Source organism: Poromitra crassiceps (genome assembly GCF_964638095.1).
Source record: "Poromitra crassiceps genome assembly, chromosome: 25".
NCBI classification, from domain to species: Eukaryota; Metazoa; Chordata; class Actinopteri; order Beryciformes; family Melamphaidae; genus Poromitra; species Poromitra crassiceps.
Genome location: NC_139649.1, coordinates 7992901 through 8020866, shown reverse-complemented (window position 1 = coordinate 8020866; position 27966 = coordinate 7992901). Strand labels below are relative to the sequence as shown.

The following is a 27966-nucleotide window of genomic DNA, read 5'->3' as shown; positions in this document are numbered from 1 at the left end:
CCAGGTCAGCCAAATAAGACATGCATGCGTTGTTTTTGTCATTTTCTATTTCTACATTATAGATATTCAATACATAAATGATTCTATCCATACAAAATATAAAAATATGTGAGGCCTCATTTACAACCGTATTTACATTTGACTTCTTTAACTTAGGTGAATTTATTAATTCATTTACCTATGTACACACTATGAACTGAATACAATAGTACAGTATATCCTATATCTAAATCACATTGCATGAAAAAGCTGGACTGTACTAGACTGACTGGATCTTACACATTGTTTGCTGCATGGAATTGATGTCATGATAGCAATATGCACATCAGCTTGGATAAAACATTGTGGCTTGTGACTATAGGATTGCGCATGTAACTGTTAGCCTTAATACTCAAGAGAATTTCTGAAACATTAAAATGAATAAACATGCAAACACTGGTGCTTTTTCACTGTTTACCAACTGTAATTTACCACGGACCATCAACCACATGATATTAAACACTCAACAACACTGAAGAAGTGGCCTGGGTGTTTTATGTTTGTTTCAGATGGAGGGTGTTAAGTGTACACAGGCTGGACAAAGGCTCCGTTCCTTCGCCAGAGAACATGCCGTTAGGAGATGATGCAGTTCTTGCTTTTCCGGCGTTTGCGGGTGTGCAGCTGCCCGCCGCGGTTGGCTCCTCCCACCCCCGTGTTGTTGTACTTATGGAGGAGCTCCTGGTTGCTGAGGTAGCGCAGCTGGATGGGTCTGGGGATGGGCTCGCCCAGGAAGTAACCTTCGTCCTCCGACTCGGAAGATGAAGAACAGGTGGAGCACCAGTCGTCGTCTTCGTAATCGTCCCAGGAGTACTGGCTCAGGCCCGTGCGGCGGTGGTGGGCCCCGGGGTTCTGCAGCGTCAGGTCCGAGGTGGTCCTGGGGCACTGCCTGAACGGCTGCGGCTGGTATCTTCCTCCTCCTCCTCCTCCTCCAAACTGGTCCCTAGCGCTCCTCGGTGGCGGGAAGCGGTCGTAATCCTCGCGGACACGCAGCTGTGGCCTCTCTTGAGGTCTCTCGTGCCGCTCCGCCGCCAAGTGGAGTGCGTTTTCTGAGCGGGAACGCCGGGATCTCCGGGGGCGGTGGTGGTGGTGCCGGCGCCGCTGGGGGGTTTCCTCCGGCGCTTCTATTCGGACATTTGCTCCCCTGACGCCTCCTCCTCCTCCTCCTCCTCCTCCTCCACCACCAACCCTGCGTTCACTGATGGGTGGCAGGCGCGCGGCGTTGGCGCTGCTGACCAAGCTGACCCGATCCTCCTCCTGGTAGGTGAAGCCAGGCGGCACGTGAGTCATGCCCATGCCGGGCGGGTCGCAGTACTGCACTGGGTACTGGGAGGAGGACATGGGCGGGTCCATTTCCAGGTAGGGCTGACCGGGGGTGAGGCTGCGAAGCGACTCGGAGCTACGGAACTGCACCGAGGAGTTCATGGTGCCCATGTTGCTTTTCTCCGACACGTTCATCCCAGAGTCTTTGCTCAGGTCGGGCATGGAGAAACGAGACAGGTGCTCCTGGCGCTTTCCTCCTCCGTCTGCTGAGGTGCCTGAAATTGACAAAAGAGTGGAGTTTAGAGTCAGCCGCCTTGCCTTGTGTTCAAGGAAGAGTACGAGAAGACCTGATGATCATCGGCAGAGGTTATACACCTACCATAATTATTATATTATGAATAGTAAAAACAAACATCTTCAAACAATCTCATCCATCATTGATAATGAGACGCTAAGCAGACGACCAAGCCAAGCAGAGATCTAATGACTAATGCCAGACCAACCTGTAGCGTTGGAAAGGGCCAGAGACTCCATGGATCCTCTTGGGGTCTGCTCCAGGGGGGTGAGTTGCTCAGTGAAGGTAAGTGCATTGATGGGGTTCCGGCTTCTCGCCACCTGGGCCGGGGGTGGTGGCCCCACCTCTCTGTCCCTGTCCCTCTGAAAGCCATGCAGGCTGACCGAGCGCTTGTCAGCGGAGAAGCCGTTGTGGTGCTGCGAGCTGTGGGGCACCTCGGTGAAGCTCTTTTTCATCCTGGGCTTAGCCGGATAGTAGTCCTCTGGAGCCGGCTGGTGGAACCAGGTCTCGTTCAGCGAGTGGCCCTTCACGGCCGAGATGGGCGGCCTCTTCAAGCCGCCGTTCTCCTTGATCCTGTGATCCTGCGGTTGGCCGTTCTGTCCGGACGAGGCGGGGTTATAGGCAGTCCTGATGTTGCATTGGCTGAGGAGCTGGAGAGGCGTGGGGTTGGCGGCGGGGTCCGATTGGGACTCGTACGCATAGCAGTCACCGCCTTGGCCCTGGTTCTGCCAGGCGGGCGGCTCACGAGTCAGACTGGGTGTCTGGCTGGACAGGCTCAGAAGATCCATTTGTATGGACAGTGGGTCCACCTCGCCTGAGAACCTGCCAGCCTGCCCTCCTCCTCCTCCTCCTCCACTCTTTCCCACCTTGGAACTGCGTCTGGACTCCCTGGTGGAGCGAGCGCTTTGGAAGGCGGAGTCAGAGGAGTCGGAGCCATTTGGCTCCTCCCCCAGGCTGCAGGAGCGCGAGCAGAAGATCTGGCCCTGCTTGGGCAGGAAGGGGCGGCCCAGCAGAGAGCGCTTACAGCGGGCGCAGCAGAAGCAGCCCTCGGTGGCGTGCCAGTGCTGTCCGTCATAAGTCATCTGGCCTTGGTCAATGCCTGCAGGAAAGACGAAGAAATATGTTCAGGGTTAGGGGGGGAAGTGATGGACAGTGGTTGATGTTAAAAATGTGAGAAATGTCCTATTTAAAATGCTGTTTTATGGGAACAGAGCAGGATATACAAGTTGGTGGTTGAGTGAGGCTGGAGTGAGAAAATGGAGCCTGAGGCTGTAACACTTAACTGAGTTTGAGGCAAACTCGTTATGGAGCTTGCCCAGCACTGTATAAACACATTGCATTTTAAGTATGTTTGGAGTTGTCGGAGGGGGGGGAGGGGGGGTGTGGGGGGGAAACCAGCTATTTGCTAATGGCTGCCATCTGGTTGCAGCATGTTTTCTGATGGTTTCAATTTATAATCAGTCGAGTTTTTTTTGTTTTTTTTAGCCAAATACTTTTCTGTATCCTGTCTGACAAATAATTACAGAGCAAATTTGTTGAGAGGGACGTGCCAACTCACAGCTGGGCATCCTGTTAAGGGACACACGCACGCGCGCGCACGCGCACGCACGCACGCACGCACGCACGCACGCACACACACACACACACACACACACACACACACACACACACACACACACACACACACACACACACACACACACACACACACACACACACACACACACACACACACACACACACACACACACACAAGGAGGTGGCATGGGGCCAAGAGGTGCTAATATGGACGGTTTACTGCTGAAAAAGATGCCAGGTTTCTCTCTCAGGGGGTTTGCTTGACACTGCAACGTTCTCAGCTTGTGAGATGTTTGAATTTGAATTTGAATTTGAAAACATAAACATGGTGTCCAATTCACGTCCAATTCAAGTGTGAATGTGATTTGGGATCAAAGCAAATGTTGAATGTGAGAAGTCTCTTGAAATAGCCATGCCCATGTCCCAGCCTATCTCCATGCAGTGTGACATACATTCCTGTACTCTACCTGGGATGCTTTACTTTGTACCCTTGCCTCTAACACTGGACGACATCATTCAGTGATGAAATGCTTAAAAAAAAACAGGCCACATTCTCTGTACTGCAGCTCTCTCTTCTCCACTGTGTTACTCTCTCTCTCTTCTCTCTTCTCCACTGTGTTACTCTCTCTCTCTCTCTCTCTCTTCTCCACTGTGTTACTCTCTCTCTCTCTCTCTTCTCCACTGTGTTACTCTCTCTCTCTCTCTCTCTCTCTCTTCTCCACTGTGTTACTCTCTCTCTCTCTTCTCCACTGTGTTACTCTCTCTCTCTTCTCCACTGTGTTCATCTCTCTCTCTCTCTCTTCTCCACTGTGTTACTCTCTCTCTCTCTCTTCTCCACTGTGTTCATCTCTCTCTCTCTCCTCCACTGTGTTACTCTCTCTCTCTCTCCCTCTCTTCTCCACTGTGTTACTCTCTCTCTCTTATCCACTGTGTTACTCTCTCTCTCTTCTCCACTGTGTTACTCTCTCTCTCTCTCTTCTCCACTGTTACTCTCTCTCTCTCTTCTCCACTGTGTTACTCTCTCTCTCTCTCTCTCTCTCTCTTCTCCACTGTGTTACTCTCTCTCTCTCTCTCTCTCTCTTCTCCACTGTGTTACTCTCTCTCTCTCTCTCTCTTCTCCACTGTGTTACTCTCTCTCTCTCTTCTCCACTGTGTTACTCTCTCTCTCTTCTCCACTGTGTTCATCTCTCTCTCTCTCTCTCTCTTCTCCACTGTGTTACTCTCTCTCTCTCTCTCTTCTCCACTGTGTTACTCTCTCTCTCTCCCTCTCTTCTCCACTGTGTTACTCTCTCTCTCTTCTCCACTGTGTTACTATCTCTCTCTTCTCCACTGTGTTACTCTCTCTCTCTCTCTTCTCCACTGTTACTCTCTCTCTCTCTCTTCTCCACTGTGTTACTCTCTCTCTCTCTTCTCCACTGTGTTACTCTCTCTCTCTCTCTCTCTTCTCCACTGTGTTACTCTCTCTCTCTCTTCTCCACTGTGTTACTCTCTCTCTCTCTCTTCTCCACTGTGTTAATCTCTCTCTCTCTTCTCCACTGTGTTACTCTCTCTCTTCTCCACTGTGTTAATCTCTCTCTCTCTCTTCTCCACTGTGTTACTCTCTCTCTCTTCTCCACCGTGTTACTCTCTCTCTCTCTTCTCCACTGTGTTACTCTCTCTCTCTCTCTTCTCCACTGTGTTACTCCCTCTCTCTTCTCCACTGTGTTACTCTCTCTCTCTTCTCCACTGTGTTACTCTCTCTCTCTTCTCCACTGTGTTACTCTCTCTCTCTCTTCTCCACTGTGTTACTCTCTCTCTCTTCTCCACTGTGTTACTCTCTCTCTCTCTCTTCTCCACTGTGTTACTCTCTCTCTCTCTTCTCCACTGTGTTACTCTCTCTCTCTCTTCTCCATTGTGTTACTCTCTCTCTCTTCTCCACTGTGTTACTCTCTCTCTCTTCTCCACTGTGTTACTCTCTCTCTCTCTTCTCCACTGTGTTACTCTCTCTCTCTCTCTTCTCCACTGTTACTCTCTCTCTCTTCTCCACTGTGTTACTCTCTCTCTCTCTCTTCTCCACAGTGTTACTCTCTCTCTCTCTCTTCTCCACTGTGTTACTCTCTCTCTCTTCTCCACTGTGTTCATCTCTCTCTCTTCTCCACTGTGTTACTCTCTCTTCTCCACTGTGTTACTCTCTCTCTCTTCTCCACTGTGTTACTCTCTCTCTCTTCTCCACTGTGTTCATCTCTCTCTCTTCTCCACTGTGTTACTCTCTCTCTCTCTCTTCTCCACTGTGTTACTCTCTCTCTCTCTTCTCCACTGTGTTACTCTCTCTCTCTCTCTTCTCCACTGTGTTAATCTCTCTCTCTCTCTTCTCCACTGTGTTACTCTCTCCCTCTCTTCTCCACTGTGTTACTCTCTCTCTCTCTCTCTCTTCTCCACTGTGTTACTCTCTACAAATCCAGGTCAGTCCTCCATCCCCCCTCAATAAAACTTGTAACTACATCTGAAACAGCTGCACATTAATCTCCCCCTTATTATAAAAAGAAATCCCCTTACAAATGATAGTCCTGTATAGGCACTGTGTCTAATAGTGTCTGTAGGGCTCAGGTTTATATTGACCTTATCATACTTTATATTTATAACTCCTATGGTATCACTATTCCTATAATATTCCTACAGCGTAGTGGTGTATATACTTTATAGTTCTTCCTGTGATATTGATAGAGTATATTTTTTCCTAAGCGGGTGGTGCGCGGCCGGTGGTGTGTACCGATGTGTTCCCCGCACGAGTCGCAGTACTCGGCGTAGAGCGCCTCGAAGCAGGAGCAGCAGTAGGGCCGGCCCTCCTTCATGATGTAGCGCTGACCGCCCAGCACCGTCTCACACTCGAAGCAGCAGAAGTGCTTCATGTGCCAGTGACGGCCCTCCGCCTCCGTGCACTCGTCAGCAAAGATGATCTGAGGGGGGGAGGTGGTGGGAGGAGAGAGAGAGGGGGAGACAGAGAGAGGGAGAGGGAGAGAGATACAGCATGAGGGAGAGAGAGACAGAGGGAGAGAGAGAGAGGTGCGGTATCGTTTATCACTTCTCCTCAGGGGTAAAAAAAACCTCCCTCAGCTTATTACTGTACGGTGAATGACATGACAAAGGCTTGGGTTGACCCCCCCCACCCCCCCCAAAGCTATTTAGAGAGAGAGTGGCGTCAGCAGAGGACCAAAATGCGTGACTCATTGGCCAATGAACAGCCAGGAAGGGGTCTCGCGCTACTTTTGAATGCTAAAATAAAGCTGATAATGTACAATTTGATAAAAAAAAAAAAAAAAAAAAAAAAAAATTCAAAGTACAACACAAACTGTCCATTTTGCTGCAAGTCGACAGTGCTGCTTATTCCAGGACCTTACTTCCTGGAACTCTTGAGAGTAAAAAATGGGTCCATTGGAGTGAATGGAGACGTCGCGACTCTTCTATATATACGGCTCTGCCCCCACCTGCGTCCGCACCGCTCTCTCCTCTGCACGTTGCTGCTCCTCTCTTAGATCATCCTCTCTCTGTCACTGCCTTGTGTAGGAGGCTAATGTGTGTGTGGGGGAGTTGCCAGAATGCTACATGGTGCTTGTACTTTTAATGATGTCGCTGTTAAAACACTCTGGTTCCTTTGAAGCGCTTAAGCAGCCTGTAAATTGATACAAAGTGTCCTTGTCCCCCTCTGCAGAGTGTGTGGGAGTGTGTTAATGGTGGGGAGAGATCAGACGATAGAGAGAGCTGACCCCATTACACTGGAAAAACCCATGCGTTAAATAGTGAAAGTCTATCTATGGCAGTGGTTTCCGTGTGCGTGCGTATGTGTGTGCGCGTGCGTGCGTAATATATTATAAATAGCTCCGGCGCTGACACTGTCCCACATTACAGGTACATTGGACAAGGTTGTGCACGTTAGCACGTTAGCACGATGTGTCGAGTCGAGCGCCCCTCCCTACCTCGTCACAGGCGGTGCAGCGCGGCTTCAGCCTCTCGGCGTGGTGGCGGCCGCAGTAGATCTTGCCCTCCTGGTGGAAGTAGATGAGGTCCACCAGGAGCTCGTCGCACATGCTGCACACGAAGCAGCCCGGGTGCCAGCACACGCCGTGGCCCGCCCGCGCCGCAAACACCGCGATGTCGCCGCCGTTGATCTGGCCTCCGCACTGGAAGAGAAGATCGGGCGGGAGGGAGAGAGAGAGGGAGACTTATTGATGGAGAAAGTTGAGTTCATGCACAACGACAGCCTTGTTTCCATCAGGACTCACTGTAATAATGATGCCATGAGAATATTGCTCAGGAGACCTAGATGGAGCCCTGAAAGTGAGATGTTTGTCACGACAGGTGTGAACACCTTCCATGCACTGTTGTTGAGGAATCTGATGTATACATTTATCTGTCGACTGAATGTCTCACAGAATGTCATTATCAAGCTGTTGGTAAATCCCTGCTGTAAGTGATGTCAGATGTCAGATATCAGTCACCTCTGTGGAGACACTGCTATATGTTGCTCTTATGAACACTGCATTATTTAGTTGAATATTGCTTTTTCCCCCTACTGTCTGTAGGGATTCTTTTTAGTGTTGTATGTCTTTTAATATGGACCTTGAGTCTGGAATAAAGTTTTGATTGATTGATTGATTGATTGATTGATTGATTGTAATCAACGACAGAAATAATGCATTTTTGCACTGAAACTGAATTGGGGCGTGCGAGTGTATGTGCATGTTTGTGTGTATGTGTGTGTGTGGGGGTGGGGGCAGTGTGGCTGTGTGTGTGTGTGTGTGTGTGTGTGTGTGTATGTGTGTGTGGGGGGGGGGGGGCAGTGGGACTGTGTGTGTGTGTGTGTGTGTGTGTGTGTATGTGTGTGTGGGGGGGGTGGACAAGGGCAAACTGAGGGGAGGCCTACAGGAGGGAGAGGGGCAGCTGGAGAAGATTGTCGGGGCAGAGGGGAGGGAGGACGACGGAGAGAGAGATATACGAGAGGATCTGAAGAGGAGAGGAAGATGGGAACGCCGGTAAATAGGAAGGGAAGATAGGAAGACAGACAGGGTCAGCGAGGGCAGAGGAGATTTAGAGGGGTGGGAGAGTGGAGATGAAAGAGAGAGAGGGAGGGAGAGAGAGGGAGGGAGACAGAGGGAGGGAGAGAGAGAGAGAGAGCGGGAGAGAGAGGGAGGGAGAGAGACAGAGGGAGGGAGAGAGAGAGAGAGAGAGCGGGAGAGAGAGTTACAATCAGGTTATCTACTGGCACCTAGTGCTGCGTGAAGGCCAGGCCAGAGGGGGGAGGGGAATTCAATCAATACACACTCTCACAACAATCCGATCCCTCGCACTCCAGTGTGTGTGTGTGTGTGTGTATGTGTATGCGTGTGTGTATGTGTGTGTGTGTGTGTGTGTGTATGTAGGTGTGTGTATGTGTATGCGTGCGTGTGTGTGTGTGTGTGTGTGTGTGTGTGTGTGTGTGTGTGTGTGTGTGTCCTGTGGCAGTCTGCTGAGGAAAGCTGTAAAGCAGGTATTCACCCGGGGGACCAACATAACAGAGAACAGCGACACTCTCGCTCATGTTTTATGCTGTTGTAGCGCTGCAACTAACCATGATTTTCATTGTGGATTATTTTCATTGTGGATTATTTTCTCAATTAGTTGTAAAATGGTCAATCAAACATGTCGATCAGTGTTTCCCAAAGCCCAAGATGACGTCCTCAAATGTCTTGTTTTGTCCACAGCCCAAAGCTATTCAGTTTACTGCCACAGAGGAGTAAAGAAACCAGAAGATATTCACATTTAAGAAGCTGGAATCAGAGAATTTTGACTTATTTTTTCTTATTAAAGAATGAATCAAAGCTCAAACCGATTCATCGATTTTCAAAAAAAGTTGACGGGTGATTTAATAGTGGACACCTAATTGATTCATCAATTAACGGCTGCAGCTCTAGCCTGTTGTACACTTGGTGCTGAACTCAGTCTCATCCACCCATGGCTACAAGAATACACAAGAAGACATTACATGTTTGCTGTTTTATCTCTAGGCCTTCATGTGCCTTGAGGTTTAACGAGCTAGCAGCTTTCTCTGAAGAACTCACACACACACACACACACACACACACACACGCACACGCACACACCACCTGAAGACCCTCTCAAGAATAAGACCTCCATAACCCGCTGAGGTGAGATTGATAAGGTCAGCGCTCCACTGTGGAGGCTGACCGCTGTCGTATCTCTGGCCTTTATATGTCAATACAGAGCTGCTCTCATACATCGTAACAAAGGCGGGACATGCCAGCGGGCCGTTCAGTATGTCTGTCACATGATTGGCTGCTTTCATTCCAGCTGACACCTTTGATCTTGTCACACTCTCACATCCTCTCACGGGTTCCATGTTTAGCAGTGAAACCTTGAGCTGCTGTCAGGGCCATCTTTGATCTTGTCCTGTATCTTCCCGCTTTTCACGGAGAAACACAACACAAATATGGCATCTTGGATATTGCTGTCTACCTGCTCGCAGATGGCCCCCGTCATCGTCACGGGGAACGGTCGCACGTTGCCGCGCCCCAGGTTCTCCCGTTTCCGTTGGTTACTGAAGAGCTTGAGTTCCCGCTTCTCCTCGTCATCCAGGCTGTTACAGTAGCGCACCTGGACACACACACACAATTTGTAAAGAGTTAAACAGTTATGCAGAAAGATAGAGGGAATAGAGAGTTTTGAAGGTGCAGTGTGTATCATCTTTTAACATCAGTGTATCGTTGTAAATTGGCGGCCTCTTTCTCCCACCAGTGGTATTGCGAGTTTCCCCAAGATTAAGACCACATTTCCCATAAATCCCTGTTGCTTCCTGTCGCTATTTTCAGTCAGGAGATTTTCTCTTTCACTTGATGTGTAAGAAGATACAACATTTGAGAGGGATTTCAGCTGCCTCTTCCAGTTTTTTTTTTTTTTTGCGGTAAACCAATATCCCTCTGTGCTGTAAAGCAATACAGCAGATTTCCTGTAAGATCTGACCCCGGTGACATTGACAAACGATGTGAGAATGCAGATAGAGGCTGCTGATCTTCTCGGTCGATGGCGGTGGTCTCATTTGTTTCGGGAATTATACTAATGTCTCAAAATTAATGTGGTAATGATTTATCGATGTTCAAATGTTACAGCTTTAATGTGTTTAAGCAGCCGCACGCACGCACGCACACACACACACACACAATCCCATTCCCGCCAATTAAGAAGACAGATTTCATTCTTGCTGTGTCTGTCTTCTGTGCCCTTCTCCCCTCTTATCTAGTTGCCCTGGAGGCAGGGAGGGATGGAGGGAGTAGAGGGTCTCTGGTTCTCTCACCTCATTGTCGTGGGGGGGCAGCTGATGGAGCAGCTGTTTGATGCGGTATTTCTCTCCTGGACTGTTCACGTAGGGCACCTTGTCCTCGGGCAGGGAGCTGTAGTACTGGTGAACCTGGGAGAGAGAGAGAGGGTGGATGGGAGTGGGAGTAAGACATGGAGAGAGAGAGAGGAGTGAGAGCTGAAATAAACCTATATTTGCTTTACTAAAACTAAAACATGTGAGTGTAGGAAGACGGAGTGAGTGAGGAGGATCTAGGACCTGGAGTGACCGTGGAAACAGAGGAGGACCGACACACACACACACACACCCGCAAACACACACTATTAGAAACACTTTGATTTATGGCACCACCGGTGGAGACTTAATGGAACCGCGCCCCTCACTCTCTGCACATTGACATGGGAATGTATTATGGACCTGTCACACCGTGCACACACACACACACACACACACACACACACACAGTGTGCGCACACACACGTAATTAAACATGTATGTGTGCAGCGGTGTGTGTGCGTGTGCATGCGTGCGTGCATGTGTATGTAGCGCGTGTGCGACAGGAGGATTAATGCTAATCTCGCCATTCCAAATCACTTTGGACATTCTTTACATTTCAGGGGCCAACAATGAATGTCATCTCCGCACGTTATTTATCGCTGTGTTTTTATTACACTGTAACAGGGGGGGGCGGCGGCATAATAGGGGGCCGGCGGTCATATATGAATGTGATTGGAGGGGGACCAAGCCACGAGAGCCATGGAATTTAAAGGTAGATTTGAGGACAGAGGTCAAACAGAGAGAGAGAGAGGGGGATGAGGTGAGAGAGAGAGAGAGAGAGAGAGAGAGAGAGAGAGAGAGGGGAGAAGCGAGAATGCCAAAATGTTGGAGAGATGAACAGAGAGAGCAAAGTACAACAGAAGGTCAGAGGTTCAAAATAGCAGAGAGAGAAGAGGACGATCAAGACTGATGAAATGAGAGAGGAGCAAAAACAACAGAGCGAGAGACATAGAGAAGAGCTGGAGTGAAGGAGAGAGAGAGAGAAAACGATCAATACCTGCTGACTAGGGGGCCGGGGCCAAGCCAATCTTAACGGGCTATCCTTCTAATGAATGGATCTACTGACTGGAACCCATCAGCTTTGTCCTTGGCAATGATAACCCAGAGTTTGACACACACATACACCACGCACACACACACACGCTGCACGCACGCACACACACACACATGCTGCACGCACAGTCGCACGCGCACACAGATTAACTAGAATAATGTCGACACGCATCAGTATCGACTCAGAAACAACCCCTCTCCAAGACCTCCAACATCATCTCATCTTCACATCGGTCCTTCACACTCCTCGTGTTCCAAAGCAGGTTCCTTGAAGGTAGCAATGTCTAAGCATGTTTGTTGTCGGGGTGGATTTATAGCAGGGGCCTCTTGTTATAAAGGTAACCTAACTCCCGGTGCTCTGCTTTCGTTGGCTTTGGGCCGGCGTTGGCGGGGGACACGTGATCCGTGTCCAGCGGCACGGCTCAGGGCGCTCGGGGGGGGTTCTCCGGATAGTCCATGAAAGACCGACCGTGGTCAACCGCCGATAACTCACACACTGCGCCGACGTGCACGCGAGGGAAAAACACACACTCATGCTAGCACGCGCTTGCTAGCAGACGTATGCTAACAGACGCATGCTAGCAGACGTATGCTAGCACACGCGTGCTAGCAGACGCATGTACACATACACACACCTCATGTCATGATAAATCACGAAACATGCTTCCAACAACAACAGGGTTACACTCTAGGGGCGAAAGGCATACTGCCCAGAGGAAAAGATCTAAGGATAGATAAACACACGCACACAGTGCACGCACACACACATGCGCGCGCACACACGCACGCACGCACGCACACACACACACACACACACACACACACACACAAGCTGGACACACAGTTGCAGCGAGAGCCAGGAGGAGCAGCAGCTTGTGATAATAACAGTAATCAAAAGCAGACGAAACGAAAAGACAGGGCAGGATTTTGAAACTGTACCGAGAGAGGCGTGTTTTGAAATGGTAGAGCTTCAGGACGCAGAGAGGCTGAGTGACAGCAGAGATCACAGCTGGTTTCTATCGGGCCTTAATGGCCAGACAGCCAGGGGAACAGACACAAGCAGGCACCAGACAGCCAGGGGAACAGACACAAGCAGGCACCAGACAGCCAGGGGAACAGACACAAGCAGGCACCAGACAGCCAGGGGAACAGACACAAACAGGCACCAGACAGCCAGGGGAACAACAGACACAAGCAGGCACCAGACAGCCAGGGGAACAGACACAAACAGGCACCAGACAGCCAGGGGAACAGACACAAACAGGCACCAGACAGCCAGGGGAACAGACACAAGCAGGCACCAGACAGCCAGGGGAACAACAGACACAAGCAGGCACCAGACAGCCAGGGGAACAGACACAAACAGGCACCAGACAGCCAGGGGAACAGACACAAACAGGCACCAGACAGCCAGGGGAACAACAGACACAAGCAGGCACCAGACAGCCAGGGGAACAGACACAAACAGGCACCAGACAGCCAGGGGAACAGACACAAGCAGGCACCAGACAGCCAGGGGAACAGACACAAGCAGGCACCAGACAGCCAGGGGAACAGACACAAGCAGGCACCAGACAGCCAGGGGAACAGACACAAGCAGGCACCAGACAGCCAGGGGAACAGACACAAGCAGGCACCAGACAGCCAGGGGAACAGACACAAGCAGGCGCCAGACAGCCAGGGGAACAGACACAAACAGGCGCCAGACAGCCAGGGGAACAGACACAAGCAGGCACCAGACAGCCAGGGGAACAGACACAAGCAGGCACCAGACAGGCAGGGGAACAGACACAAGCAGGCACCAGACAGCCAGGGGAACAGACACAAGCAGGCACCAGACAGCCAGGGGAACGGACACAAGCAGGCACCAGACAGCCAGGGGAACGGACACAAGCAGGCACCAGACAGCCAGGGGAACAGACACAAGCAGGCACCAGACAGCCAGGGGAACAGACACAAGCAGGCACCAGACAGCCAGGGGAACAGACACAAGCAGGCACCAGACAGCCAGGGGAACAGACACAAGCAGGCACCAGACAGCCAGGGGAACAGACACAAGCAGGCACCAGACAGCCAGGGGAACAGACACAAGCAGGCACCAGACAGCCAGGGGAACAACAGACACAAGCAGGCACCAGACAGCCAGGGGAACAGACACAAGCAGGCACCAGACAGCCAGGGGAACAGACACAAGCAGGCACCAGACAGCCAGGGGAACAGACACAAGCAGGCACCAGACAGCCAGGGGAACAGACACAAGCAGGCACCAGACAGCCAGGGGAACAGACACAAGCAGGCACCAGACAGCCAGGGGAACAACAGACACAAGCAGGCGCCAGACAGCCAGGGGAACAGACACAAGCAGGCACCAGACAGCCAGGGGAACAGACACAAGCAGGCGCCAGACAGGCAGGGGAACAGACACAAGCAGGCACCAGACAGCCAGGGGAACAGACACAAGCAGGCACCAGACAGCCAGGGGAACGGACACAAGCAGGCACCAGACAGCCAGGGGAACAGACACAAGCAGGCACCAGACAGCCAGGGGAACAGACACAAGCAGGCACCAGACAGCCAGGGGAACAGAGACAAGCAGGCACCAGACAGCCAGGGGAACAGACACAAGCAGGCACCAGACAGCCAGGGGAACAACAGACACAAGCAGGCACCAGACAGCCAGGGGAACAGACACAAGCAGGCACCAGACAGCCAGGGGAACGGACACAAGCAGGCACCAGACAGCCAGGGGAACGGACACAAGCAGGCACCAGACAGCCAGGGGAACAGACACAAGCAGGCACGAGACAGCCAGGGGAACAGACACAAGCAGGCACCAGACAGCCAGGGGAACAGACACAAGCAGGCACCAGACAGCCAGGGGAACAGACACAAGCAGGCACCATTCCTGACGTTCTCTCAACAAGGCACTTTGGAGGAGCGCTAGTTTATTGGACATCCTAGATAGTATATGATTAGGAAAACACTGGGAGAGCGAGCCAAACATGGCGGCGGAGATGGTGTTTTCCTAAGTTATGAGAGCAGATAGGATGGCTGTGTCTGTGTGCTGATGTCTGTGATTACTTCAGGGGCCTCGAGGGTAAAACCAAGATAAGTTCTGCTCGATTGGATTCTATTGTCCTTATAGGTGAAGTCAAAGACAAGGGTTTTGCATGATAACCCTGCGTTGAATTTGGTCCTTTTCTTGTTTTACTCCATTTAAATATCCCGTGTGTGACTGATACAATAAAGCGGGCTTCATGTTCACCACTAGATGAAGATCAGACCGTGGACGATGCACAACAGACTCTGTGCTGTGTGATGATGGTAAGAGAGATACCAACCAGTCACAGGCCACTGCTGAGGAGCATTCTTGGCCTGGGCAGGCTGTATCTTGGCAACCTCCGGGCGTTTTATTCGAGCGAGATGGAGAGGAGAGAGCGAGGAGAGACAGTGGGAGAGAGAATATTGGCATGCGCCTCCTCACACCGCAGCCCAATATCTTGTCCAGCACACTCAATATTGGCTGTCTTTGGAGATGAAGGCTGCGAGGCTGTTTTGAACGCATGTTCTTTTTATTGAGGCTGTAGATTGCAGCGAAACGCAGACTCGGAGTGGAGAATAAATCAACCGGAAAAAAATGATTTCTTACTTTCTGCAAACAGGGTTTTGTTGACGGAAATCCGCGGCACCCCCCCGGGGGGGAGGTGAAACAGTCCCAGCTATGAGTATTGATGTTTCTTCTAAGTTCGCCCTCATAATCCGTCAGACACGTTTGATTGAATACCGCGTTCCTTGCTCTGAAATCTCCTGTTACAAGAGTGGCGACTTTACACCGCTGGCGATTGAATAGCAGAGCTATAAGTATAATACAGAGCGCCGAACTCCCTATGGGGGGAAACCTAAAGCCAGCATTGAGATCCTGGAGATTAGCTCGTATTCAGCATCCCGCCCTCCTCACGCTCCGTCAGTGGATGGCAGGCAGGGCGTTGAAAAGGCCCACATCAGGCGGACTTCCGCCCCTCTGTGAGAGGTCAAACAACAGCTTCCACAGCTTGAATGACTTGCACTTCAGGCTGGGAAACTAGAAATTGCTACATTATAGCTATAGACACCAGTTGAAACTGAAACTAGAAATTGCTACATTATAGCTATAGACACCAGTTGAAACTGAAACTAGAAATTGCTACATTATAGCTATAGACACCAGTTGAAACTGAAACTAGAAATTGCTACATTATAGCTATAGACACCAGTTGAAACTGAAACTAGAAATTGCTACATTATAGCTATAGACACCAGTTGAACCTGAAACTAGAAATTGCTACATTATAGCTATAGACACCAGTTGCAACTGAAACTAGAAATTGCTACATTATAGCTATAGACACCAGTTGAAACTGAAACTAGAAATTGCTACATTATAGCTATAGACACCAGTTGAAACTGAAACTAGAAATTGCTACATTATAGCTATAGACAACAGTTGAAACTGACATGAGAAATTGTTACAATATAGCTATAGACACCACTTATTATGAACAAAGACGATGGGATTCAAGCAAGACGGCCCAACTTCAACTCACTTCCTGTCATTTTGTCACATGGGTTTTGCCCATGGTTTTCCACGGACACGCCCACTTAGGAGACTTTCAGCAGGTCTGAGTCAATGGTTGACCACGCCCATTTAGGAGACTTGCTGCTACCATTTGTTAGAATTGGCGGAGCCTGCGGTGACCCATCTATAGTAATATAATATCCATGTTATGAATGCTCTATCTACAGTGGCAGCTATTTCCACTGTGCGTTGACACTTTTTTTTTTAGCACGGCGGTTTGTTTATGTTCCTGTTGACTGTCAAAAGCAAGCAGTGGGCTATTTTGGAGCTCCGTCTGTGAAGCCAATGCGGAAGTAACTTAAACCTGCATTCTTTCGAATGGCCTGCAGGGGGGGCGACTCCACTGGCTGCAAAAAGAAGTCCAGTTACATGGAAGTGAAATGGCCATACTTCTCGCTTGATTTATGGCACCAGTAAACACTTTCCTAACGAGTTTATGGTCTCAATAGCCAGTTTCAATTATTCTCCAATATAGCATGATGTTCATTTGGTACGTTATAGTCCCATTTCCAGTAATATAGATGATAGAAAATACTGTTTTGGGGCATCGTCTGTCCAGTGAGCAGGCAGCTCGCCGATCACAGACCAATAGCAGGCCTCTTCTTCTTCAAATTCACTGTCTGCCTCCAAATAACCAAGATGGCGATGGTGAAAATGCCAACCTCAAGGCTTCAAAACGTGAATTCAAAAACCAATGGATGACGTCACGGTAGCTACGTCCATATATTTATGGTCTATGGTCAAAATTATAGGATTTTCCTTTAATTGCTGTATTTGATATGTACTGTGTGCGCACAGGACGCTGTGTGCCCAGGGACTACAGATGCAAATTAGCTTTGAGCTATCTCTGGTGCAATATATTTATTGTGTACTGTCCCTGCTTAAATAAACAATAAAGATAAAGATAAAGATAAAAGCCAAAAAATATCTCCAGTAGTCTTTAGGCTAAAGACTATAGCGGTGTTTAGCATTGTGCTCCTCTGGTGAAATACATGCAGCACAGCCCCAGTTTCCATTATGGCCAGGCTGTTCCAGAAGCTGCTCCGCCGATAAACGAGAAGCTAATTGACTGGAGGGTCAGGTGGTGCGACCCTGGAGGGGGATGAAAAGTAGCGGCGCTCAGCCCTCGAGAGGTGAAAAGCGGGGGGCCGAGCCAACAAGCGCGCTGACCAGGCAATAAGGCTCGCTCTCAGCTCATCAGGAATATGAAACCAGCGTCCATAAACGCTTTCATTGTCCTATAAACCCGGGAAACCCTCCCATATGTGCACACCTACGCTCCAGCGGAGTCTTGTAAAAGAGGATTTTCTTGGATCTGCACAGGGCCATATAATGTGTTTGTGTATTAGCCAGGCTTAGCCCAGTCGTCGTGAGGGCGCTTACAAACTGTAAACATTTTTTGCAGGAGGAATGAATTGGAGATTAATTTGACTGCTGGAGCCCACATAATCCTCGTTATCGACTCGCTTGGAAAAGGCATATTCAGCATAACCGGGGGAGTTATCGTATGTGACACGACACTCTCATTTGGCATAATTACCAAAAAAAAAACTTCCTAAGGGATAACACTATGCTGCACGGAGAGCTTGAGCTGACATCTTGTTGGGTGGAAAGCATATTGGAGAGTGAATTATAGTCTAGTGAGCCTTGCATTATTAGGATTCGGGTCACAATTGACTTCAATTCAACAAATGTAAATAGGAATTAGAATTGGACAATAATAGAGCAAAACAAGTCTTAAATATTTGCATTTTATAGAAAATCCACTGTCTCAATTGATTGAATTAAAAGTGAATCAACTCTGTGTTTTGTCCCTGTATGGTACGTACAGTTAGTCTAGCACAGTGGTTCTCAATTCTTTTCACATGAAGGACCCCTAAACTGACAAAGATTAGACCACGGACCCCCATTTGATAGGATTTTGTCCCACGGCCCCCCATATGATAATAAGATTGATGCTTTTATGTTTTATTAGAGAAAATGTATAAAACCCATGACCAAAATAGTCATTGTGTTACTTATTCGGAATTATAGCGAAAATAAATTGCCCCCCTTTTGGCTGGGGACCCCCTGGAACCCCCCCGAGGACCCCCATTTGAGAACCACTGGTCTAGCAGAAGAAATAGAGAATAGTCCTTTTTTTTCTAAGTATACAACATTTATACCTGGGTGTGATTGAGGATACAGACAATGCTCTATAAGCCAGGAGTGTAAACACACAGCACTAAGGTGTGATAGATTTTGCAGCTCTATGACACACAATAACATAATAGACCTCTGTGATCGAGGCGTATTGTTCCGGTGTGAATGCGATGTGACCCAGATGGGTATCAAAGTGTATACAAAGTGTCTACATGCCCGTACCTGTTCAGGCTTGAGGCCCGGCGGCACCCAGGCGTACTCCTCCAGGGCGCAGCCCGAGTCGTCGTCCGAGGTGGAGTTCCTCTGGAAGTCGTACATCAGCTTGGTGACCGTCTTCTCCATCTCTACGGCCATGGCTGTCACTGCATGCTCCTCACGACGACACTTACAGTGCACACAGATCTTCCTGCACAGGAGAGAGAGAGAGAGAGCAGAGGTCAGAGGTCAGGATGACAGCACAAACATATGAATGATCTGGAGGAATGGCAGCTTTAGGTGCATGCAGGAAAGTCCTATTCAGCTTGTCTTCAACAGAGACCTACTGACGATGATAGATTTAATGGAGTAGGACAGATTCGAAGTGAAAGACGTTAAAGATACAATCAGGTCGTTATTTGACAATCTAAATTATGCTGCTGAAAAGTGTGATTTGTAGTTGGAAAATAAGCTTTTTAGAACTTAGGACTAATCAAAACACAGGGTTTTTTTTTAGGGTGAAAAACAAATACTCCATTCAGTGAATCACTATGTAAACAAGAGTACATTTGGGGAGGTTTGGTTTCAGCAGTGTGTTATACTGCAGTGGCTGTTTGGGCCTCTAAAAGCCTGTGATTAATCACCCACAATCAAAATGATGCAAACTACTTTCTACTAACCGTTGACAACTAGTTGTTATTCGAATGAAAATTAATAATCCCATATCAGGCTTAGTTAGTTAATCGAAACAAGGTAGAGTAATTAAGCACATCGCCTCCGCTGAAGATAAAACACGAGAGTTACGTCCACTACCGTGACGCCTGTAGCCGTCTCCATGCCTTCTTCTACCCGTGAAGGATGTGAACGCCACACAGTTCAAAGGTCGGAGTTCACAAGCCAAGGCTTCCCGGTGCGCCGCTCGACGTAAAAATGTGGGCAAATACTATCCCCCACAATCCTCTGGGGGTACCGAGCGCGAGGATATAATCACAAACAGGCGAGGGAAATAACCAGCTCGCAGACACTGACAGTGATGGAAAGCAGTACTGTACACACACACGCGCACGCGCGCACACACACACACACACACACACACACACACACACACACACACACACACTTCTGTCTGTACAAGGTTAGCTTGAAGCGCTAGCAGATGCTTAGCCAGGATAGCGCGCGGCTCTCATCAGTCAAGCGGACCCACCCGGCTATCAAATGGAAAAGTATCCATGTGTGAGTTTCCACAGAAGATGCTTGGGGAGTCTTTGTCTTCCTAGCTGCTCTTTCATCTCCAGACGACGTGTCCAGAGAGACTAATAAAGTGAGTTGTGTTATATCTCACAGACTAGAACAACTGCTCTGAAGCTCCGTCTCAAAACTTGCTTCACGGAGGAGCATATGGCAGAACTGCTGTGAGTGACATCTTGCAAAACGCAGGTGAAAAAATATACCAATCGTGTCTTTGAATAAATCCACAGGAACACAACAAATAAATGGTAGGCTAATGTGATTTGGTGTGTATTCAATCAGATGCGATGAGGGAGGAGGCACTACACACACACACACAGCTGCCTGTGTCCTTGACAGCTCCGTGCTCCGGTGCGCCGGAGGAAACTGGGCGGCCAGTAGGTCGCGTCCCACTAACCCTGCTGGCCCTCAGGCAGCCAAAGCAGGGGGACAATCCCATTACCCTCCCAGACGGACGCCTGCCTGCCTGCCTGCTCTCTCTCTCCGATAGGCAGCACAACACAGAGGCTTAAGGACACTTAGGACACCGCCTGACAGAATGACACACCGACAGCTTGGCTGGTTGAGGAGCCTTCAGTGCAAAGTGCTTGGAGCGCAGACCGACGGCACCGCGTGGAGAGCTGGATAAAGCAGGGTCCGCGTGACCGACTCTGCAGACCACCGCTGAAGTTAGTTTGAGAGATTCAACGGGTTAATTTGGCTATATTCTTCATTGCAGTGGTGGTTTACCCACTGTACATTAAACTACCGTAAATTCCGGACTATAAGCCGCGGCTTTTTTCCCGTTTTTTGGGCTTTTTTGGCCCCTGCGGCTTATATAACGGTGCGGCTTATCTATGGATTTTTTCAGGAAAAAAAAAAAAAAAAAACGGAATTCTCTCTTCTTTAGCACTCTTTCTAACTATAAATCCACTTCTGTTTTAATTTCCTCTCTTGCCCTCTTTTCACCACACTGTATGACACTGTATGACACTGTGTGCACTGTAAAAAAGAAACACAGGTGGTGTTGTGTTATGTTGTTTTGTTGAAATGTTAATAAATGGGAGCTTCCTCAAACAGCCATCTCTTTCCCGACAATCCCCTCTGTGCATGAACCCTTACATATGGTAATTAAACATTAAAACACAATAAAAAAAATAAAAAATAAAAATAAAAAATACCATTAAAACACCCGCGGCTTATAGTCCGGTGCGGCTTATATATGTAAAAAACAGTCAACTTTGCAGGTGCGGCTTATACACCGGTGCGGCTTATAGTCCGGAATTTACGGTACTCTTCTGCTCGAGCACTCATCATCACTCTCCTCCTTTAGTTTTAGCAACATTCTCACTAATCCCACAGTGCTTTACCTGATTTTGGGATCTGCAAAAATTAGTTTGCTGCTCTCTCCCCCCCTCTCCCTCTCTCTCTCTCTCCCTCTCCCCCTCGCCCTCTCCCTCTCTCTCTCTCTCTCTCTCCCTCTCTCTCTTCACACGTCCTCGTCCGCGACTCCAGAAACAAGTATAAACATAACTACTATGCGTCCGATTTTCATCACTTATTTGATTGAAAGGTGTGACTGTACTTGGTAACAAGTTCATGTTTTGGTCACGCCAGAGAAGTTTAATTTAGCCTATGTGTGGGGGGGGGGGGGGGCGGGCGAAGTGGGGTCCTGAGTGCGAGTTGTGCGCTGGTGTTTTGTGTCCCCGCTCCTCCTTCAGTAGGAATGTTTCTCCTTGGTTCCTTTATATCAGCGTTTTCGGGAAAGAGGCGACGACGTCATCTACATGCGATCATGTGAAACGCTCCGTGTCTTGGAATAGAATTGAGGATTTCTCTGTGTTGGTTCCATTGTTTGGAAACATTTAAGATCATGTAAGTAGACAACAACAAAAAAGTGTATGACATAGGTCTACTCATTGTAGATCATTGAATGTAATAATCTTACAGAAGTTTACATATTGCATCTTTAAATCTCCTCGTCTCTCTTACAAAAGAGCACTGCTTGTCAAAGGACTGGGTCTTCGGTTGGTTTAACAATGCATGTCAATCTATTTGGCTTAGCACTGATGGAATCTGATGATAGGTTAGGGGTTAGGGAAATACTTGAAACCGCCTTGTGGCACTTGGAGTGAAAACCCCACTGGCTGACATGTCACGACTTGGCCAGATGAGGGCTAATCCTTTCAAAACAAACATACAAACATGCAGGCAGGCTTGACGGATGAGTTCTCCATCAGCACTTGAGGATTCCTCCTCACCGTGTCCAAAAAGCCTAACAGCCTATTACTGCCAGCTCCAGCTTTCAACACCGCCTTAAAGCCCCAATCAGTAAGATTTTTGACATTTTTTACTGTAATATAAGAGCTTTTTAGTCACAGGACATGGTAGATTGACTTGTAATAGGGAGACCCTCGACTTTATTTATCCCACACCGCCCTCCATTGGCCAGCACTGGGACTAAGCAAGTTGTCTGCCACGTCCCGTGGCAATAAAAAAAATAAAATAAAAGGATGCGCGCATGCGCAGTACAGCGGAAGCGCTGTCTTCAGGAAAACAAGGAAGTAACTCGATTCGGATTTGCTACGAAAATGATGTTTCACGGAACTATGGATTATTATTTCATCACGTGGTGGTGAGTACCCGATGTCACAACATGTACATAGAGCTTTCTGGCGCTGTGTTTTGTTGACTTTGAACGGCGATATCGTTATCGATACTATTGGACCCAGAGGGCGCAGTTTCCCCAATAGCAAAACTTGGAAAACTTACTGAATGGGGCTTTAAGCAGGACAGGCCAACCTCTGCAACATGTCTCCTCCTTGTTGGAGGACAATCAACATGCCACAGCCTTCGCCAACCGGTTGCATGAATATTAGCAGCTCACATGAAAGGAGCCCAGATATCACTGGCATTAATATCGATGTCAAAACGCTAAGTGGCTCCTCTTGACTGGTACACCTCGTCCTCGAGCCGCTGTCAAGGTGTCCCCGGCAGGGGAGGACACTCTGAGGACAGATCTTGTATCTCAATGGAATCTTCCTGGATAAATAATGCATCAATAAAATAAACGTGGGGCGATCATCATGGACACCCTTGTCCCCCAGCGGTGTGTGACTCTGTCGCCGGGGGCGACGCGGCTCTGAGGGCACCCTCGTTAGAGCCTCGTGCACCACCTTCACCACCACCGTCATTACAAATGGATGAGTGATTAACTAGGATGACACACACACACACATCGACACAAACACACTCGCAGCTTAGCTACAGTCTCTCTCTCTCTCTCTCTCTCTCTCTCTCTCTCTCTCTCTCTCTCTCTCTCTCTCTCCCTCACACACACAGAGTACCTCCTACTGTGCTAGAACAGGGGGGACGATGATTCAGAGTGGCAATAGGAAACGGCACACAATAAACATGAAGACCAAACCGATTAAGCAGCCCGTACGCAGGAAGTCTCCCACTCGTTTGACGTGCTGCCAGGTGGTGGTGGTTGAGCGGTGGATTCTGCCTCGTGGATGAGGAGGCCCGCTTGGAGATAGAGGGGGTATAAATAGCCGGGGAGGAGGAGAGCAGCAGCAGCAGCAGAGGGAACCTGAAGGAAAGCATTTCACACTGCATTCCTGCTCAGAGAGGAACCACGCCACCATGGCCTCACCACCACCCCACGCATTAAGCAGAGCAACATCTCTGTGGAACTGCTGACACAGATGGAGGGGGAGAAGAAGAAGATGCTGCTGCCGGAGTGCAGCGCGTGACCTCTCTCCGAGTGACGCGTCTCTCTTCCTCTCGCTGTCAGGCTCCGTGATCCAGATGTGTGATGATGAGCGAGCAGCGTCCTCCTCCTCCTCCTGCAGTGATTCACCTCGCAAACATCTGATCTCCACCACATGGGGATTGGCAGAGATCATGCCTACAGGAGGCCTGTTGCTCTCTCTCTCTCTCTCTATCCTCATGATTTACAACACGCTTCACGCACATGCCGGCATCCAACCACCCCACCCAGTGAAACATAACCCCGTGTTCCCCCGGCTTGTCAAATACACGATTTCAATTAGGAGAGTTTGGGGGACTCTCTGGTAATACAAGTCAAGAACATCACCAACGCCTCATAAAACGACTCCAAAGTAAAAGGGGGGGGGGGAAGTAAAGTGGGTCGTTTCCTCTTTAAACGTGACCAGCCTCTTATGCGCTTCCTCTCCAGGGAGATGTAAACTCCCTCGCGGCTTTTCATTGGCCGAGAGGAGCGTGAGGTTTGTTCAAGAAGACCTGGGGGGGGGGGTAACTATGTGGTCGGATGGTAATCTCCGTGACCATGATGTCAGCGGACAATCATTCACCATGTTGGGTTAATTATCATCACGCTGCTGCTCCTCTTAGATTACCCCCCCGTTACCACGGTAACAACGGGGCTGTTTTAATAGCTAACTAGATTCTGATAGGGGGGCTCCTAACAGTCGCGCAGACTCGCTTTAACAACTTGACAGTCCTGACTCATTCATTACAAGTTTTGCTTATATGAGCTGTCTCGAATCATCGATCAAATCTACCATCTTAGCGAAAAGCGCCTCGATGGAGAGTTCAGTTAACGGAATTAATTATTTCCAGGGGGCGCAAAAAAAATCACGGCGGATTCTCCACACGTTGAGTTTTCACAGACTCGCATAGATTACCTTCGCATAGAGAATACATTATCTTCACATAGAGAGAGAGAGAGAGAAAAATACTCTAAGACTCTATTCAACCCCAGAAAATCACTCGATTCAACAGGATCCAAGAGCCGCTGCTCGTAGAAGAAGTATAGCCTTGGAGGCCTTTGAGGCGGAATCCAGCAGAAGTCCCATTCCACACTAGTCATTCCTGAGCAACTCCCCAAACCGCTGCAGCTTTTCCATGGCATCACTCTGGACGGCCGGATTAAAATCCCATCTCTGCAGCTCTGCAGAAACGAGGAGGATGGATGGATGACGAGAGAGGAGAGAGAAGAGAGAGAGAGGAGAGGGTTGTCTGAACAGCTGGGCGCGCGCCGCAGCCAAGTCTTCAGTCTTCTCCTGTCTTTTTTCTCCTCTCTCTCTGCTTTTGTTTTCTCTGGAAGTAGAGGGAGGGGAGAGGAGTAGAGGGGGGGGGGGGGGGGACAGAAGAGGAGGACAGAGTCTTTTCTCTTTAACAGCCTTTTGTTCGGCAGCGCCTGGCGACATTTCCGTTCGCTGTTTTGAAAGCGCTTGTTGAAGGAGCCCCATGTTGGGATTTCCCATGTTCCAAGTCCAGGGAATAGCCGCCTCCTCCCAACATCTGACAACTATAACAACTTATTTCAAAGTTATGAATAGCCCTCCTCCACAATCTGACAACTATGACAAATTATTCTAAAAAGTCTCTTTCGGGCCTACGCTAGGCTCCTGTGTGTTGGGCTGCAAAAAGCTGGTACGGTAAGGGGTTAATCACAGTGAAACATGGCTGGAGGTGTTCCCCGACGAGGATCAGACTCAACACAGAGACGTTTGCCATTAGCAGCCAATTAGCCAGGACCAGATGCAGAGTGTTGCCTATGACAGAGATTAGGCCTGCACCCACCTGCCACAATCAATTACAATCTACCTCCTAGTGAAGGCAGAGAGAGAGAGAGAGAGAGAGAGAGCATGCATATGCACACGCAATGAAGTGTGCATATGCGTGCACATGCATCACTCACAGAGAGAGAGAGACAGTCAGGGAGAGAGAGAGGCTTTATCCTCCCTCCAGTCAGGTAGTTGAAAAGGCAGTGTGTGTGTGTGTGTGTGTGTGTGTGTGTGTGTGTGTGTGTGTGTGTGTGTGTGTGTGTTAGGGCTGTGAATCTTCACTGGCCTCACGATTCGACTACGATTCAGAGGGCTACGATTCGATTACGATTATCGATGCATCTTAAATCGATGCATCACTTTTTTTCCCCAATACATGATTTATTTTTTCTCACTGTCTTTTTTCTCACTGTGTGGCTACTTTTAAAATAAAAGTGCATTTGGTTTTGGAATTGCATTGTATTATGATCCAAATAAACAACTGCATGTACTTCCATTATATTTTATTCGATTATTATTATTTTTTTAAATAATCAATTTTTGACACTTGTGTTTCGATGCAGAATCGTGCACGTCTGCATCGCGATGCATCTTATAATCGATTATTTTTGACACCCCTAGTGTGTGTGTGTGTGTGTGTGTGTGTGTGTGTGTGTGTCATAATTTCCCCATTCTCTCTCTCTCTCTTTCTAAGAATCGACCTGTAGAGGATTTGTGTAGGAAGTGGGAGGGCGAGCAAGAGGAATGGAAAGTAAAGATTTATGTAACATCAAACTGGGATGCGTTTCAGCTAGAGAGAGAGGCACACTATACTCGAGTGGATCATATTACTTATTCATACATTGTCGACTTGTTCCATAAAGTGACACTGCGTCGGATGGGAGGAGAGGAGAGGGAGTCATGGAAGGGACAGGCGTCCCGGACTAACCTCCCTTAACAGAGTAGTTGGCCGTTGACCCAAACAGAATGTCTTCGGTGTGTAGTAAATAGTAATCATATCACTTTTAGATGGAAACATCACAGCAAAACTACAAGTTCCTACAGGAATTTGATGGTGATTTCTTCTTGTGTCATTGGAATAATGAACAGTATGCAGGGATATAAGCAGTCTGGTATTGATAGTTTTCCATGATGCTAGGTTATTCTTTAGCTCGTGTCAGTGCTTAATGTTTGAGCTACTTTCAGACCTGAGCTGAGCCCACTGACACTGCTGCAGCCAGCTGCTGAAGACACATTATTCATTAGCCCACCGTCAGTCCGTTCATATGCTAATCCAAAGTGACCGCGGCGTACACTGCAAAAAATTACCCATTTAACGAGTCATTTTAGTATGGAGTCTTACAATCTTGTTTGTGACTATTACAATTGGGGGGGGGGGGGGGGGGGGGGCAGCTGATGGGGAGAGATCCATTTGTTTCCAATGCAATTTGACTTGTTTCAGCAGTTTTCTAGAAAGGAGAGCCGTTATCTTGAGACATCACTCCACTGGCACTTTATTCAAGAAAATTGCTGAAACAAGGCATTGGAAACGTAAAAGTACCAAATTCCATATTTTTTGTTCCACTTGGTTTAGAAAACAAAACAACACAGGATCTTAAGACTCAGAAGCCTACTAGAAGCCTATGAGTTGTTATGATGGCCTATGGCTTTTTTTTTTCTTGTGTTTTTTTTTTTACAGTGTGCCACTGCCAACTTCATCAATCTCAATGACCGTGGCGGCACATTGGCTGCACAACAAAGACTAATCTGGCTGGGAAGCACAGGGTGGCTTGACCAATGCACCAGAGAGGTAGAGATATATAAAACAAGAGAGAGAGAGAGAGAGAGAGAGAGAGAGAGAGAGAGAGAGAGAGAGGGAGGGAGAGAGAAGGAGAGAGAGAGAGAGGGGGGGGGGGGTTACATTATTTTTATGGACAGTTTCTTTTCTTCTCTTAAAAAGAGAATGAAAGAGTATTTGTAAGTCATGGATAAGTGCTGTGCTAACGTAGATAGCCAACGACAACTTTCTATTTTTGGGGAAAAGTAGGCCTAGTAATCATACTGTAACAGCACCGTTAAACACTGATTATGAAGTAGGCTATGCATTGCAAAGACCTTATTTACTCCGTTGCTTACTTGCGCGCACGCATTTGCGCATTTCGGAGTATGAAGTTGTAGTGTAGTTGAAGTAACGAAGTTGCTTATGCCGAACATAATAAATAAAAATAAATAAATAAAATAAATGTCGAAATCATAAGCAGCCAAATGTGACATACTGTGTGGCATTGCCTTTCCTCCCCATTTAAAGCCCAGATATGGGTCTTCAATATCAGGAATACAAAAAGGCCACAACAAACACAGTGGTGCTACAGAGTCCAGTGCTTACCTTCTCACAAAGTGCGGCTAGGCAAACCCACAGCCCTGACCTCGTCGGTGGTGGTTGGCTTAAAATGGTACGTCTTCCTCATTGCAGACCATCCCAGCGCCACAGCTTTGCCACGAAAATACCCCGCTCTCACCCACCCTCTGGTATCTCCGGCTGTCCTCCCCCCCCACCACACACACACACACACACACACACACACACACACACACACACACACACACACACACACCACTATTTCCTCCGTTTAAAAAAAACAAC

The 27966-nt window shown here is 48.5% G+C and overlaps 1 protein-coding gene across 1 annotated transcript; it reads right to left on the bottom strand.

Moving 5' to 3' along the window:
• On the bottom strand, positions 1 to 27836 carry prickle2b (prickle homolog 2b). The gene is made up of 8 exons (XM_083660661.1): positions 27709 to 27836; positions 18589 to 18772; positions 10497 to 10610; positions 9662 to 9799; positions 7126 to 7329; positions 5922 to 6108; positions 1803 to 2693; positions 1 to 1574 (listed from the first exon to the last, which is right to left on the bottom strand). The coding sequence occupies exons 2-8, from the start codon at positions 18718 to 18720 to the stop codon at positions 613 to 615; spliced, it is 2628 nt and encodes an 875-aa protein (XP_083516787.1). The 5' UTR covers positions 18721 to 18772; positions 27709 to 27836; the 3' UTR covers positions 1 to 612.
• Positions 27837 to 27966: the final 130 nt, after the last annotated feature.

What these genes read in the sequence shown, in the direction of transcription:
- prickle2b (XM_083660661.1), bottom strand. Translation starts at nt 18,720, where the DNA reads ATGGCCGTAGAGATGGAGAAGACGGTCACCAAGCTGATGTACGACTTC. An exon ending in CGGGCCTCAAGCCTGAACAG is followed by an intron (nt 10,611 to 18,588) that starts GTACGGGCATGT and finishes TCTCTCTCCCAG; the next exon opens with GTTCACCAGTACTACAGCTC. An exon ending in CGGGGGCCATCTGCGAGCAG is followed by an intron (nt 7,330 to 9,661) that starts GTAGACAGCAAT and finishes CTTCTCTTCCAG; the next exon opens with TGCGGAGGCCAGATCAACGG.